Source organism: Syngnathus typhle, linkage group LG15, assembly GCF_033458585.1.
Source record: "Syngnathus typhle isolate RoL2023-S1 ecotype Sweden linkage group LG15, RoL_Styp_1.0, whole genome shotgun sequence".
NCBI lineage: Eukaryota > Metazoa > Chordata > Actinopteri > Syngnathiformes > Syngnathidae > Syngnathus > Syngnathus typhle.
The window spans coordinates 6,804,173-6,819,115 of record NC_083752.1 but is presented as its reverse complement, the minus strand read 5'-3'; the positions used below and the strand labels follow the sequence as shown (position 1 = coordinate 6,819,115).

Sequence of the window (14,943 nt, the reverse complement as noted above, 5' to 3'; positions counted from 1 at the left end):
TCCTTTTTTTATCTACCGGTTGATACTTCTCCATTTCTGCAAATATTTTTTTAACTACACTTTGATCCAAAACAGAACACGTAATTTGCTTTGTTAGTTTTAATTGGTTTTTTTTTTATATAGATTGCACACAAAGGTAGAGTGGTGACAGATTGATGTGTACACAGTTCAGTGGCCTGAGTGTCAGGCAGAAATGAAGTCCTCTGGGCTGAAGGTCTCTGAGGGAGAGAAAAACATTTCACGGATTTGGTTTTGATTCAGATGAATGATGAAGCTAAACTGTCTCCTGTGGATTCTATCTTTTGTGTTTTAAGCTTCACTAAAAAAAGAAATTCTTACCTTCCAGCATTTATTAAACAATTGCCTACTTGGTGCCAGAACTGTTCATTAGTGGCCATTTTGCATGAATAGTTGCAAAAAAAGATATTAGGTCATGTCTGGTATGTTCTGAAAAGCTTCCAGGTTAGTATTGCATTCCTCACGACTACATTGCGCTGCTTACAAAACAGGCAGTTTGCTTCTGAAGAAGTTTGTCCTTGAGCTGAAGTGAGTTTGAAATGCATCACTATGTTATGTTTGGAGAAAATCCTTCTGGCTTTCTCAGACAAACCTTTTTTTTCCAAAGGATGTGTATTCGACCTGCTTTCTCTCTCTCTCTCTCTTCAACATGTGCAGATTCCCCCCGCCCTTTATCGGCTGCTGCACCAACCTTGCTACCTCTGTGTTAAGTGGACACACTTAAAAAGAAGAAGGTGGAGGAGGTCAGGTTATTTTACGTGTTTACATTTGTTGTATTTAATTTCTCTGCTGCAGAGATCTTCTCTGTTATTGTGTCTGTGTGAGGTCATCATGGACTAACAAAGTCAACAAAGGTAGGATTGTTTTTTTTATTTTGCATACAAAAATTAAGAAATATTTATATAAATAGATGGATTTGTACTAAACTATGACTTTTGCATGTATCATTATTTTTATTATTTTGTATACAACTCTTTTTTGCTACTTAGTGGAAAATAATGTCCATTGTAAACACAAATGTAATTCTGAATCATGCATTCAATTTGGGAATCTTTTGCCTGCTCCAACATCGAGTCTAATTAATGCAATACTGTCACTATTTACTCTGAAATGTATGTTTTCAAGCATTTAGGAAGTCACGCTGTTATTTCATCTGTACAAGTCATTAAAAAGAGCTGTGCAGCATAGGTGACACACACATGGTTACCAAAGTGACACAGATCGCATGGGAGAGCAGCTGATTTGCTCTCAGAGCTTCAAGACGCCTCTGAGTGTTTTCATTAATGATCCCCCAATTAGTCACACGGTAGTAACAGACATCTAAATACCTGTCAGAGTCTTGGAGGCTGCACACTTTCTGTGCTGTCCGTCCCTCATCCTCATAAGCTTTTCCATCTCAAGTTGCCCCTTTCCACTTGCATCAGTCGCCATGTGCGGGACTATGGCAGACACCCACGGTCCCCTGACTGGATCCTGACGCACATGCCATGAACTAGCAACACACTACATACCTTGAGTGTGTGTGTGTTTGCGTGTGTTTTGATGTCACAAGAGATACACTAGAGCAGGGGTCTCAAACTCATTTTTTTCACAGGCCGCATTGTAGTCATAGCTTCTTTCGGAGGGCCATTATGACTGTCAACCCAAATAAATGTATGAGCACCTCATATACAGTAAAAGCTACAAAACAAACTGACAAATAACTTGTTTTCAAATCAGACGAGTAAAAACTGGTCAAATATTACGTACAAAAAAAAGATATTAAAAGTGAAGACAATTTGCAATTCTAGTAATGACACAAATTTGATGCACAATTTGTCATCGCGGGACACATAAAATGATGTGGCCGGCCGTATTCGGCCCCCGGGCCTTGAGTTCGACACCTGTGCACTAGAGCTTGCTTTCTTCTTATTGAGAAATCTCTCTCTGCTCCGTGTTCTTTCCCTAACACACCTGTAAGACATTTCTGGGAGATGTAGTGCCAGGATTGGCGGCCATTTTGTTCTGTAGTACCACTTTCAGCATCCCTCCGTCACATCCTCACGTATTGGCACGGTGTGTATTTGTACCTCAGCTGGGATGAAGATGACGGGCCACACGCCCGAAAGTGATCGGTTGCCCCACAACCTGTCAGTCAAGACCAACTTGGAGGAGGAGCTTGAGAGAGCTGAGAGTATTCTAAACAGGTGAGAAGATTTTTCAAGCTATTTATTTACTCTAATTATCCTCATCATCACAATACACTCATGAAATGGCTTTTTTAAATTTCCCAACTCATGTCCCAGGGTTCCATCCATCTGCGACGACACGTCCTCAGAGCTCCAAAGGGTCGCTGCTCTGGACCCTCGCGGCGGCACCTCCAGAAACTCTTTTCAAAGGAATGGAGCCGTCTCAAGGTAAAAAGAATCAAACAACAAAGGTATTCCCATTTTTAAGGTTAGTTTTATTGAATCGTGCAAATGACTGAAAATTCTATCAGGTAAAACTCGACATTATTTTACATTCCTGTAACTGCTTTGTACAATGCTCCTAGTACTACTGCAAATGCTACAGTGTCCACTACTGCCACATGTCAGAATGGTGAGCCTGGTGGTGAGACTGAGGGAATGGGCTCACAGAAGCTTGGTCCAAGAGCAGGAAAGACCGGACTCCTTCCTGGAACGCTTCAGAGGCCCGGAGCTCCGAAACGTCCCCAGCCGCATAAGCAACATACAAACGGATGCCAATGGCAATAATACCAAAGGGATCCTGAGGTATGTCACAACAAAGTCCGGGGTGCCGTTGCCCTCTCGCCCAAAGTCAGCTGGGATAAGCTGAGCTCAGGCTCAACTGAAAATGGATGCATGTCTGATGAATTGTAATAATAACAAAAACATGGTCACATTGGAATCAGCTAGCGCGCCTCTCATGTTCTTCTTTTATTTGATGTTTAACATGGGCTATTTCAAATAAAATTGAATTTGACTCAAGGAAAAAATGGGATGTTTTTGTGGTGTCCCCGTCCGACGACGCCTACTACCGCTGGTTATTTGTCATCACAGCAGCAGTGCTCTACAATTGGTTCCTTGTTGTGGCGAGGTAATAACAGGCAAAATATGTTTAGGGATAAAAACAAGGGATGGTTCAACCTCAATGGATCTTTTTTTTTTTCTGGAATCCACAGGGCATGTTTTGATAGATTGCAGGTGGCTAATTACATCTGCTGGCTGGTGCTGGACTACCTCTCTGACATCGTGTACGTCATGGACACTTGTGTACGACTTTGCACAGGTGACATGTTTTTAAATGCAATATCAGTCCTTGCATTACGAGTGTCTGACATATATTTCTACTCTCTTTGAATCTAGGCTTCCTGGAGCAAGGCCTCCTGGTGAAGGACCACGTCAAGCTCAGGGACAGCTACATGCGTACATTGCAATTCAAGCTGGACGTGGTGTCCATCCTGCCCACCGATCTGGCCTACTTCTCCACCGGCATCCACACACCTCAGCTGAGGTTCAACCGCCTGCTGCGCTTCCCGCGGATGTTTGAGTTCTTCGACCGCACCGAGACACGCACCAACTACCCCAACATCTTCCGCATCTGCAACCTGGTGCTCTACATCCTGGTCATCATTCACTGGAACGCTTGCATCTATTACGCAATCTCCAAGTCTTTAGGTTTGGGCTCAGACACTTGGGTGTTCCCAAACGCCTCCAAACCGGAGTATTCCTCTCTAACTCGGACTTACGTGTACTGTCTCTACTGGTCCACTCTCACTCTCACCACTATTGGAGAGATGCCTGCACCGGTGCGAGACGAAGAGTACCTTTTTGTGGTTTTCGATTTTCTTGTCGGCGTCCTGATCTTTGCCACTATTGTGGGGAATGTCGGTTCTATGATAGCCAACATGAACGCCACCCGTGCAGAGTTCCAGGCTCGGATCGACGCCATTAAACATTACATGCACTTCCGCAAAGTCAGCAGAGAATTGGAGACTCGTGTCATCAAGTGGTTCGACTACCTCTGGACCAACAAGAAAGCTGTGGATGAGCAAGAGGTGCTCAAGAACCTCCCCAACAAACTGCGAGCTGAAATCGCTATCAATGTCCACCTGGAGACCTTGAAGAAAGTGCGCATCTTTCAAGACTGTGAGGCGGGACTGCTGGTGGAACTTGTACTCAAACTCCGCCCACAGGTCTTCAGTCCTGGAGACTACATCTGCAGGAAAGGTGACATCGGGAAGGAGATGTACATCATCAAAGAGGGGAAACTTGCTGTGGTGGGAGATGACGGCGTGACGCAATTTGCCCTCCTCCTCGCCGGGAGCTGCTTTGGAGAAATCAGCATTTTGAACATTAAAGGAAGCAAAATGGGCAACCGTCGGACCGCCAACATTCGCAGTCTGGGATACTCGGATCTGTTCTGCCTCTCAAAGGACGACCTGATGGAGGCCGTGACAGAGTATCCAGACGCTCGGACGGTTCTGGAGGAGAGGGGCCGCGAGATCTTGATTAAGGAAGGGATGCTGGAGCACGATGCAGAGGTCGGCGGGCTGCAGAAGGAAGACACGGAAGAGAAGGTAGAGCGGCTGGAGTCTTCCCTCGACACCCTTCGTACACGCTTTTCGCGGCTTCTCTGCGAATACACGGACACTCAACAGAGGCTGAAGCAACGCATCACGTTGCTGGAGCGGCGGATGAATCAAACGGACTCCGGAGCAGACGCTAGCTCCAGTTTGGAGCCGACGGTCTTACAAAATCAAACCAGATTTATGCACCAAAGTTCATTGTAAGCCCCAAATGAATACAGCATTCTTTGTCATGAAGAGTGTACAGGATAATAGAATGTAAACACCTCTTGTTTGGTTGCATCAGCGGAGGGATTTTGATCAAGACAAGTGGTGCTCTGGCCCTGAACACCTCATCTGTTACCGGTCGGGCCTTTGGGAACAAGGTCCAAGGAGAGCTGCTGGAAGGTTACTTGATGAGTTCACAAACACAATTATCTTTCCAGGTCTTAAAAGCATTTCTTGTTTTACAATTCAAGATTATGGCCACGTTAACCCACATGTTATGCTGCATGACAATTTGACTTGTTTAATAAATGATTAAAAAATAAATATGAAGAGTAGTTTTTGGGTCTGAAACAGGCGCTCACATTCTCCTTACGTGCAAGGAACATTTTCTTAACGTCCATTGATCTTCTTTTGGCCGTAATTCCAAAGGGTGTTTGGTGTAACGCAACACTGCTCATAACAAATATTTTCAGTTGGACCTTGTGGCCCTATAAATTGGTAGAAGGAATTATAAACAGTTGAGAATACTCATCATATTAGTTTAACTCAAAATCTTCAGCAGAAAAAACAACATTCAAGTGAACAGCAGGGATAATAAAACAATGGGCATGGTTTGTGTTTGGCAAGGAGTATTGTTGTCTAATAGAAGTTCCCTCCCTGGACAAAATGACTGCGGAATTTCCACTTAACTCAGCCTTGGCATTCCAGGATGCCAGTCAGCCTTACCAGTGATGGTGATAAGCACAGCAGCAACAATGCATAATCGGCAGCAGTCGAGCGGTAACAGAGTGCATGTTCCCTGCCCTCTGCAGGGCCTGGGTGCAACCTCTACAAGTGTATATGGCAAAATATTATAAAGGTAAATGTTATAAAATTGTATGCAAGATGTGATGTTGTCGTTGCAAAAAAAAATTACACTTTTCTACCGGTTGTCAAACAAACACTTTTGTTTCCGGTTCAATGAGTGAGTCTCGCTGTGGTTTGAGTGAGTACAGTAATCCCTCGTTTATCGTGGCTAATTGGTAAAAAAAAAAAAAAACACCCGCGATAAGGGAAATCCACGAACCACGGTCACCAACAAGAAGTACAATTTTGAACTACTCAGTATTTGGCCACATCAGAGTCATTTCAGTCTGAGGACTGAAGACTTGCTTGAGCTGCTGATTGAAAAGGCTTCTTTGTTGCTCATTGCATGTAAGGTACGAAGGGAAAGTTAGGAGCCGATTGCTTCACTTGAATCTTTTTTTTTTTTTTGTATAAAAGTATGTTACTCATGGCTTTTATGCACTTGTTTGACAGGGTCAGGGAACTTTGGGGCCCAAAGGCCTAGCTGACAGCCATATGGGACTTAGGGCAACCTGCAAGTGGACACATGATGAGAGTACACAGTTTTGTGCGCTTGAGAAGCTCATGTGCAATGTCACATTACACCACAAGGTGGCGGCAGATTCACCCACCTCCCTCACTGAACTTCAAACTTTTGCTGCCCAAAACTGGGAACCTCACATTGGCAACAGACATCGTCACGCACTTCGGGACATGTTTTTCAATGAAATTGATGTGGGCCTAGTTGATTAAGAATAATTCAAATCTCTATTTTGAACTAACTTGGTTTGTATTAGTGACATTGATAAACATGTCCACAAGTAATAATTAACACTTTATTTATAAGGCACCTTTCAGGACACTCAAGGTAGCCGCACAGACATAAAACCAATTCAACAAAGGACAGTTTAAAAACGCCAAAAGCCAAGTGTGTGATTATGTTGTGCAGTACATGGCACTTAGTATTTGTCCTAGTGAAAGATGGCTGAATGTGCCACTTGTGTGATATAAGAAGTGGCAGCATACCTGAGGTCATCAAGTACTTGAGCTGCTTCCATCCACAGCCTATTCTTAATGTCTGCGTGCAAATTGAATTGGTAGCACACAAAATGTAACTGCTCAAATGATTTCAATCTTTTCTGTCCAATAAATTGTTTAAGTGGAAGTCGAATCTCTGTGCTTTATTAGCAAATCCGCCCTGGTAGAGTATATGGATATATTAAAGCAGGAATGCTGCCATTTTGCAGACATTCGGGCCTTTCTGTTGGAGATGCATGCCTGTGGACAGAAATGAGACAATTAGATGTACTCATTAAAAGCGTTGACAAATGAATCCACTTTAAACGCACAAAAAGTCCCAATTTGAAGAGTCATACCTGTAGACGGAGAGTCGACAATTAACACGCACATGAATTAAAATGTGTTTGATTCATTCCGTTTAACTGTGAATTTAGGCTAGTTTTGTTTACTTTCCTTCGACCTATACGGCGCTGTAGTCCAGATGTGTCCAAATTTGATAGCTAGCATTACCTGCCTGCTTTCTGTTAGCAAGGTGCACCTTGACGCTGAAAGGGAAAAAACAAAGATGAGTTATGTAAATGATAAAATATGTGTGGGATGTGCTAGTATTAACGAATGCGTCAAAGCTGACCATTAAGATCCACCATGTAGTTGCTAAAGTTTTTGTTTTGTGTTCAGGAGAACCGAATTAGAGTCCCGCTATGCTCAGTTGATCTTAAAGCATAGTTTAGTTTAGTCTCTTGAACACCAGACCAAGTCTTATACCATTCGGCCATTTAAACAAAGAGATTTCAAAATTGTTATTTGTAGTCATGCAAAAACGAAAGAAATGAAATGGTGAGTCCACCACTTGTGGTCAATTTAAATTGTTCATGTGCCCTTGGATTTTGTGATTCCCCATCCAACCAAATTTTTGTGGCAATTTAAATGGCTGTGCACAGCTTGCTTGCTTTGCACGTTGAGTATGCTGAGGCACTATTGACATTTATTGCAGATGATAAGATTTAATATTCAAATATTGAGTTTGAAATATATATATTTGGAGATGTGAGGTCGTACATGTAAAACACTGAACATCATTTGGATCTTCAGTGGTGGGTGAGGTTTTGTGCTCAAGTAGCCTCAGGATACAATCAAACACACACACTTGATATTTCTGAATAAAACTATATTGCTTGCATTTTCCAAGAACAGCACACATACATTGGAGCAGTAGTACTGAAAGGGGGAGGAAAAAAAAAACCACAATCCCCCTGATAACTGGGGTTTTCAGTATACAATAGTGAGGTTCATAATATCCCTCTTCAGAGTAAACACATCTTTCCATTCTTTAATATGTCACAGGAGAACCAATTAATCGACGAGGGAAAAAAAAAAAAAAAAAAGAAAAAAAAAAAAAGAAAACTGACACTGCTCAATACTTAATGACCAGGAAACAAAATCCTCATATTAAGTGTGATTGAATGTGAGGACATAATGAGGCAAGGATGTAAGGCTCCTTGTGTTTTGGAAAAGAGCTGCGCAGACATTTGGGAGCTGATTGGCTGAGAGGGTCCGCCAGGACAAACCAACATAGCGGCTAGCGCATTCGCATGTGCAGGCTGTGCTTGGGTCCATCCACTCGTTCCAACTTCTCAAAGTGTTTCCTAGCATTGCGGATATTGATGAGGGTGGCTGCAGAGGCTGTTGAAAATGAAGATCATGTAATTCAGTAAGTAATTTAAAACATCATTAATTTTTTGGAAATAAAATAATAGCAAAAGTTTTGAAAGTTCAAAATGCCATAAAAAGCAAAACATCTAACTCTTACTCTTTTAGATGCTGACTGAAGCTAAGCCTAATTTTTGTTTGATTTCCACATTTTGGTACATGTATGATTCATTCAGTACTTACGAATCGACGGGTCTGACATGATGACCATGACGTATGTGTTGGAGGTGAAGACGTCAATGAAGGCTGCAAAGTTGGAGTTCCTCACTTCCATGCTCTGGAAAGAGGCTGCCAGTTTACTGAAATAAAAGGAATTAAACGTCAGTCGAATGACCGCTGACCCGAGCATTTGAGTTTGGCTTTTTTTTCCGATTAGGTGGGAATGAGTGTCACTGCCACGTACTACACTTTATCGTGGTACACCAAAAATAAAAAAAAAACAGCCATCTATGAACTTACCTACAGCTGAGTTTGAACTGTTTGATAATGTTACTAATCTTCTCAAAGCGGTGAGCATCCCGCTGTTCTTTGCACTGGTAGTGGGAGATCACCTGCAATGAAAATATTGTACCCCCCCAAAAAAAGGGTGGGGGAAGGCAGAATGTAGAGTAGGTATGGATGCATACAATGCGCACGGTTGCTGTTTTGTGTTACACGGGTTGCTCTCACCAGGAAAGTGGCTCTCTCAAAGAGAAGGACTTCATCTGCCTCAATAATCTGCGCAAAGTTTCTCAGGTTGGTCTCAAGTTGCTGGACATTCGGGATAAGCTGGTACACAATGCTGGACCACGCCTGTTGGAATGCACATTTAATCATTTGGTCCAGCATTGGTAAGAAGTATCACAGAAAAAAAATCTCACAACCGGTCATGCAGGCAAACCTTGTAGAGGGTTTCATCCCAGATGGATGTCCTGAAGCATGTGCAAGCTAAAGGTCGGGACAGTCTCTTTAAGTCCTCCTCTCGCTCCTTAAAGATCTGTCAGGTCATGTACGCAACCACATCAAAATTATTATAGTGAATAAAAATGGGTTAAAATCGAAAAACAAAAATTTCAAATTATTATCACCCTGGCAGAGTTGCAGTCCCCCTATCTGTCTTTTTACCATCCTTCCCCCCTTACCAAGTCTCTCTGGTCCTCCTGCACGAGATCCATTTTATGCACGAGGCAGAAGACTTTAGCATCGGGGGAGTTCTGTAGGATGGCTTCCAGACACGACTGGTAGTAATGCATGTCTTTCTCCAGCTCGCGGCTCTCCACATCAAATACATAAATAAGCACTTCCACATTCCTAAAGATGTTGTCCCTCTGGCTGGTGAAGTAGTTCTCCATGAAAGTGTCTTGTCTGGGGGAACAAAGGAAGTGTGTGTTCCAACATTTATCAATGAGAAGATGGCAAAACAAACAAAACATATCTACTTTACCCTCCACAATCCCAAAGGTTTAGAACAAGGTTGCCAAGAAATCGCACGTGGGAGTGTTCCACATCAACTGCAGTTCACAAAATAAGTGGAAAGGGATTGATTAAAGAAACAGGCAGAGTTAGAAAGAAGATATATCAACTCCTTTGGATGTTGTTACTTGTTGCTCCAAGGCGACGCGTGTCTCGGGCTATGTAGTTGGCAAAGATGATTGATCTCATACTGGTCTTTCCCGACCCACTTTTCCCCATCAATAACACCTAAAAATAAGACAAATAACAGATCACTGATACGAAACCAGTGAATTATAATATGGCCACCAAAGAACTACTCTGATTTTTATTTGTATTAAGGCTCATTCATTTCATTAATTTGATTTCATTAAAAACTCAAATGCCATTTTTCTGTATGTCACCAAATGCAACCAACCTTTTTCTTCATGGCTGAACTGGACATCCCCTTTAGAAGACACGATGGAAGTTTGCACCGAGCTGCAGATCAGGTGACTTCTTGTGCCCAGCTCTCTTCTTCCTCGCCCTCAGCTGAGACACAAATCGCCACTACGTGTTCACTTTTACCAGAGCCACAGCTAAAAACCATCCACAAAATTACACACCATCACAACGTGAAATCAGAAGTTCTAAATGATTATCTAACTTCATCCAAGTCCACTTTCCGTCCCGTAATAATATCCAAGCTAAATCGGCTAGCGAAACATACGGTGCTGATTTATTCCATGTAGCTTAGCCGCTAGCTAAGAAAAACTCAACTAGAATTAGAGTAGCTTACCCAAACTGGACAGAAAGTTTAGTTGTGTTTAACCAAGAGCACACATAGGTTATTGGAATTAAGGAATCCGGGTGTGTACATTACTTGATGGATCAGGCACAGGCAAGAGTTGAGCTATCAGCTGCTTCCTGTTTACGCCACAATCACATGACAAGTTTACGCTCAGATGGAGCTGCAAAAAAATGCGTCATTTCCGGTTGCGTAACAATTTTGATTTTCCTCATCTAAAATGATAGACGCTGGATAATGTGTACGGTAAAAATATGCTCTTTGCCATTAGCTCAAGTAAAAATATTTTTCTTAAAAAATGAAAATCTGTCACTTTTTCCCCAAAACCCCTGTGATGCAGAGTGACACCTCAATCACGATTGATATTCAGTCGGGATGAGTTTCAGCTAACCCTTGACCCTTTTATTATATAATCGTGACAGTATAATAAATAGTTTTACATCAGAATGGCGTTGAATAATTTATTTAAAAGACAGCGGGATACAAGTATTATTATAAAAGTTTATTGTTTGTAATCTGCAAACTGAAGCCCCAAACCAAATGATCAGTAGCTTACCACGCAAGGCCTCGTCATCAGTAAGGGATAAGCAACGTCTCTCACGCAGCAATACAAGAATAACAAGTCATACAGTACACGGAGAACAAAAGACTTTCGCGGCCCAGCGTTTATTCACTGCAATTCTCTGGCATTGGCCTCTATATCATGGTAAAATATACCACACCATTTACTTGTTTGCAAGTTCTTCAGTGGAAACGTTTTAGAATAACCTTACATATGGACATTTTCCAAAACCAACAAATCCAAAATGTTTAATTTTAAAGTTATAGGAGCAATTCACCAATGTAAAGAGGAGAAAGAGATATGGTGAAAATAATATTAATGTAGTGCATGGACAGGTCTCTGTGGTACGTCGCGCCCACAGCACTTGTCCTTCACATTTGTTCTCGGAGTCTGGCCAGCCTTTGAGACAGCTCGTCCTTTTGATGACAACGAGCAAAGCATTGATTAGCACAGGACAACCCCCACCAAGTACTTTGTTGTTGTAGAAATTACAAATTTTTAGAATGTCACTAAAACTCCACCGGTGGTTGATGGAAAGTAATTCCAAAGGCTGCTTTACCTGTTCTGCTGAGGCCACGGTGGTGCTCACCGATCCCATCTGTCCCTCGGGAAGCTCCAGGTTCAGGTCCAATCTAACCAAGTGTATTAAAAATAAGCAAAAAATAAACTCCTAAAATATAACCAACTTTTGTGCAAAATATTATGATCTATATATTCATTTCCTAATGTGCATTACCCTGCTTCATCTGCCAACTCATGTAGCAATGAATCAACTTGGGTCTGAAACATACATTAAAGATGGTGTGAGTACGTATGTCAAAACAAAGAGCACTGCAGAAGGAATACTGTAGTGATATCACATACCTGCGGAGTACTCAGTGTTGTGGAGCTACTCATTGTGTCTTCCATCTGCGCTGTCTGAACATCCAGCGTCTCAAACTGGCGCTCAAATTTGTCCATGAGGGCTGAAATCTGCACGACGAAAAAAAAAATAAATAAATCAGCGCTCAACATGAATGCGTACACTCTTGGTTTTATCCTTTCACATATTTATGAAAAATATTACCTTCTCCAAATTCATTGACTTCAGAGTCATATCCATGCCTTTCACCACTCCAGCCATAGATTTGGTCACCTGAGAGGAAGCACAAGGGTAACAGAGTGCAACAGACCAGCAAAACTTCTTCTATGCTTAAATTTACATACCAGAGTAACATCACACAAAAAAATAAAAATAAAACACCATTTACATGCAATGATCCTTTGCATCTACAAGCTAATGCCGACTCAACACAATAAATGGCTGTTTTAATCCCTTTTTACGTGTTAGATACAATTAAACTGTTGTTTTTTTTGGGACACGGCTTCCTTCTTGTGTACATGCATTTCACAGCTGAATGGAGAGATTAAGATGTGACAGTCCGTCTGCAGCAGAAGACTACACACAATGTCCAAATATAAAATAGGAGTGTCCTCATCTTGTGTTTGTTTAATGCAGTGCTTCTCAAATAGTGGGGCGCGCCCCCAGTGCTATACCTGGGGGGGCGCGTGTGACCCTGGGAAACAGGCTTTTTTTTTTGGCAGTACTAGAATAAAGTGTAATTGCGCCTTTACTACAGCAGGGGGCAGTGGCGCCTCTCATTGTTACTTCTGTCACGTTTGCGACAGTGCAACATTTTACGACTTACAAGACAAGTTAGGATAGTCACGGTGGGGAGGGGGGGCGCGAATAGTTTTCTTCTTGCTAGGGGGGGGGCGTAACAGAAAATAATTGAGAAGCATTGGTTTAATGTGACTGTTCATGTATATACATCATGTATACACGTGGGACCGCATATGATGTTCCTTTCATGCTTTGGTTTTGGTTTTATTTAACCCCCTATGCAGCGGGACTTTGCTATTCATGGACGGCCTCATTGTCTAGTGCGCATGAAAAGTACCTGGTTCATTGTGACAGCAGTTTGGACTCTTGCGGCCACCGCTTCCACCCGAGCGCCCATCCTCAAGTAGGTCACAGACTGGTTCTTCTGTCTGATGGCGTTCTCCGCATGGATCCTCGCCACTTCCATGTTGCCCTTCTGGATGGCCTGAAGACACACACACACACAAAAAGAGTGGCAATGATTTGCAGCCAACTCTAGTAGTAACTAACCAGCAGTTCGGCCACATACTTTCTTGACTTTCGCCTTCTCTGTTTTCTCGTCTTTGTCGCATTTCTTGGAGTTTCTCTGGAGTTCTTTGGCGGCAAACTTTAAATTGAAAAGATGCTCTAGGATATGAGGTTAAAGGAAAGGCAAGTAACATGGGCAAATATTTTGGAATGACAAGGGCTGAGTGTGACTCAGAGCTGTCAACAAAACAACACAGAAGAAATATTCCAAGTCCTTACGTCACAGATACTGCAAAACCAGAAACTGATCCCCCGGAAACCATTCCAACTAAAAAATATAATAATTCAGTAACCATACAAGGGCTCGGTAACTAGTGACAAATTAAGAAATTCAGATAGTGTATTAATTTTTAAGTGTATTAAAAATTAAGTTGGTTCCATAGAGCAGTTAAAAGCCATGACCACATATAGAATATGGCATCATAGTAACATCTCGATTACTGAAAACAGTCAAGTAATATTAAAGCAAAAAACGGATTCTACTCGGTAGGGGTTTAAAGGAAAAACGGGTTATACTTGTTGGTGGTTTCTAATACAACCATTAGCAACAGAGGTTTTTCAAGGCCTTGGCACATTTCAAACCAGCGTCTAGGCTAGGCAGCACAACTCAAGCTGAACTTGTAAATCCAGCAAGTATAGAACGATTTGCCGACAGTTCTGTTCATAACATGTAAACAAAACCAGTATCGTCCATAAATATCGTTTTGTTTTGGCGCCCCAACCGCAATAGCATTCTAACACTTCTTTTAAGCTTTCAAAAGGATACTTTCCATGCTCATGATGGGTATTGTACGGTTGTTTCAACGGTCACAAAGTTGTTATCGAAAGAGCCCTCAAAAAGGGAAAAATAAAGCCGGATTTATGCGTAGCTCCGTCGATCGTTTCTGGTTTTAGTCGTCGTCGTCTTCCGCACTTCCTGGTATCTTACCAAAATACGGATGACGTCACCGTCATGTGTTTTTATTTTTTTCTCTTTCGTTCGACTTTACAAAGAAACGAGATCCTGCCCTGGCGGCGCCTACGTCAAAGTTACAGCCATATTGGATGTGGAATAGCGGACTTTCAGTGGATTAGTTGCAGAGATGTCAAATTAATTTCCATCAGGGATCACATCGTAGTTATGATTTCTCTTGACTGTAAACAACATATCGTGATATGAAACACATTTGCCGTTGTTACATATTTTAAAAAGTGAATTTAAAATCCAAAGTCAAGGAAAATTGTGTCAAGGAAATAATTGTCTAGTTTATTTTAAAATTATATTTAGTTAAAATAAAAGTGTATAATACCGGAACAATTTAGTATTGTCGGTCCAAAACCAATCCATTTACCAAGAAAAATTAAGTAGACATAATTAGACTGGAACTCAACTTTATTCATCCTTGGGATTGCTCCCTCAGGAAATTCTGGTTCCAGTAGCTCACACGGAAATAGTACAAAAAAGAACATTGCACGTGAGTAACAAATAAAAAGAGAGCAATAAATAAAGTCCATAGCAATAAATAAAGTGTTGACGAAGAAATTAACAATAAAAATAACGTCAGGTAATAAAGTATTGGTCAATTGTTTTGTTTTTTCAATAATGCAGTAGCTTGTTCTTTTAGCAGTCAGATATATATTTTTAGACTTAGACTCAACTTCAT

At 41.7% G+C, this 14,943-nt stretch overlaps 3 protein-coding genes across 3 annotated transcripts; 1 reads left to right on the top strand and 2 right to left on the bottom strand.

Annotated features, from left to right (window-relative positions):
* Positions 1–90: 90 nt before the first annotated feature.
* Positions 91–5,100, top strand: cnga2b (cyclic nucleotide gated channel subunit alpha 2b). The gene is made up of 7 exons (XM_061300305.1): positions 91–872; positions 2,093–2,204; positions 2,304–2,414; positions 2,595–2,771; positions 2,989–3,096; positions 3,182–3,288; positions 3,366–5,100. The coding sequence occupies exons 2-7, from the start codon at positions 2,098–2,100 to the stop codon at positions 4,790–4,792; spliced, it is 2,037 nt and encodes a 678-aa protein (XP_061156289.1). The 5' UTR covers positions 91–872; positions 2,093–2,097; the 3' UTR covers positions 4,793–5,100.
* A 2,691-nt stretch (positions 5,101–7,791) lies between these two features.
* On the bottom strand, positions 7,792–10,720 carry rraga (Ras-related GTP binding A). Its single transcript, XM_061299519.1, has 10 exons — positions 10,560–10,720; positions 10,200–10,359; positions 9,931–10,030; positions 9,774–9,840; positions 9,472–9,694; positions 9,231–9,326; positions 9,020–9,142; positions 8,810–8,901; positions 8,534–8,649; positions 7,792–8,323 (listed from the first exon to the last, which is right to left on the bottom strand). Exons 2-10 carry the CDS (start codon positions 10,224–10,226, stop codon positions 8,220–8,222), a joined length of 948 nt encoding a protein of 315 aa, XP_061155503.1. The 5' UTR covers positions 10,227–10,359; positions 10,560–10,720; the 3' UTR covers positions 7,792–8,219.
* A 335-nt stretch (positions 10,721–11,055) lies between these two features.
* chmp1b (charged multivesicular body protein 1B) lies at positions 11,056–14,239 on the bottom strand. Its single transcript, XM_061299520.1, has 8 exons — positions 14,067–14,239; positions 13,302–13,399; positions 13,071–13,217; positions 12,197–12,265; positions 11,995–12,102; positions 11,867–11,910; positions 11,690–11,762; positions 11,056–11,546 (listed from the first exon to the last, which is right to left on the bottom strand). Exons 1-8 carry the CDS (start codon positions 14,077–14,079, stop codon positions 11,502–11,504), a joined length of 597 nt encoding a protein of 198 aa, XP_061155504.1. The 5' UTR covers positions 14,080–14,239; the 3' UTR covers positions 11,056–11,501.
* Positions 14,240–14,943: the final 704 nt, after the last annotated feature.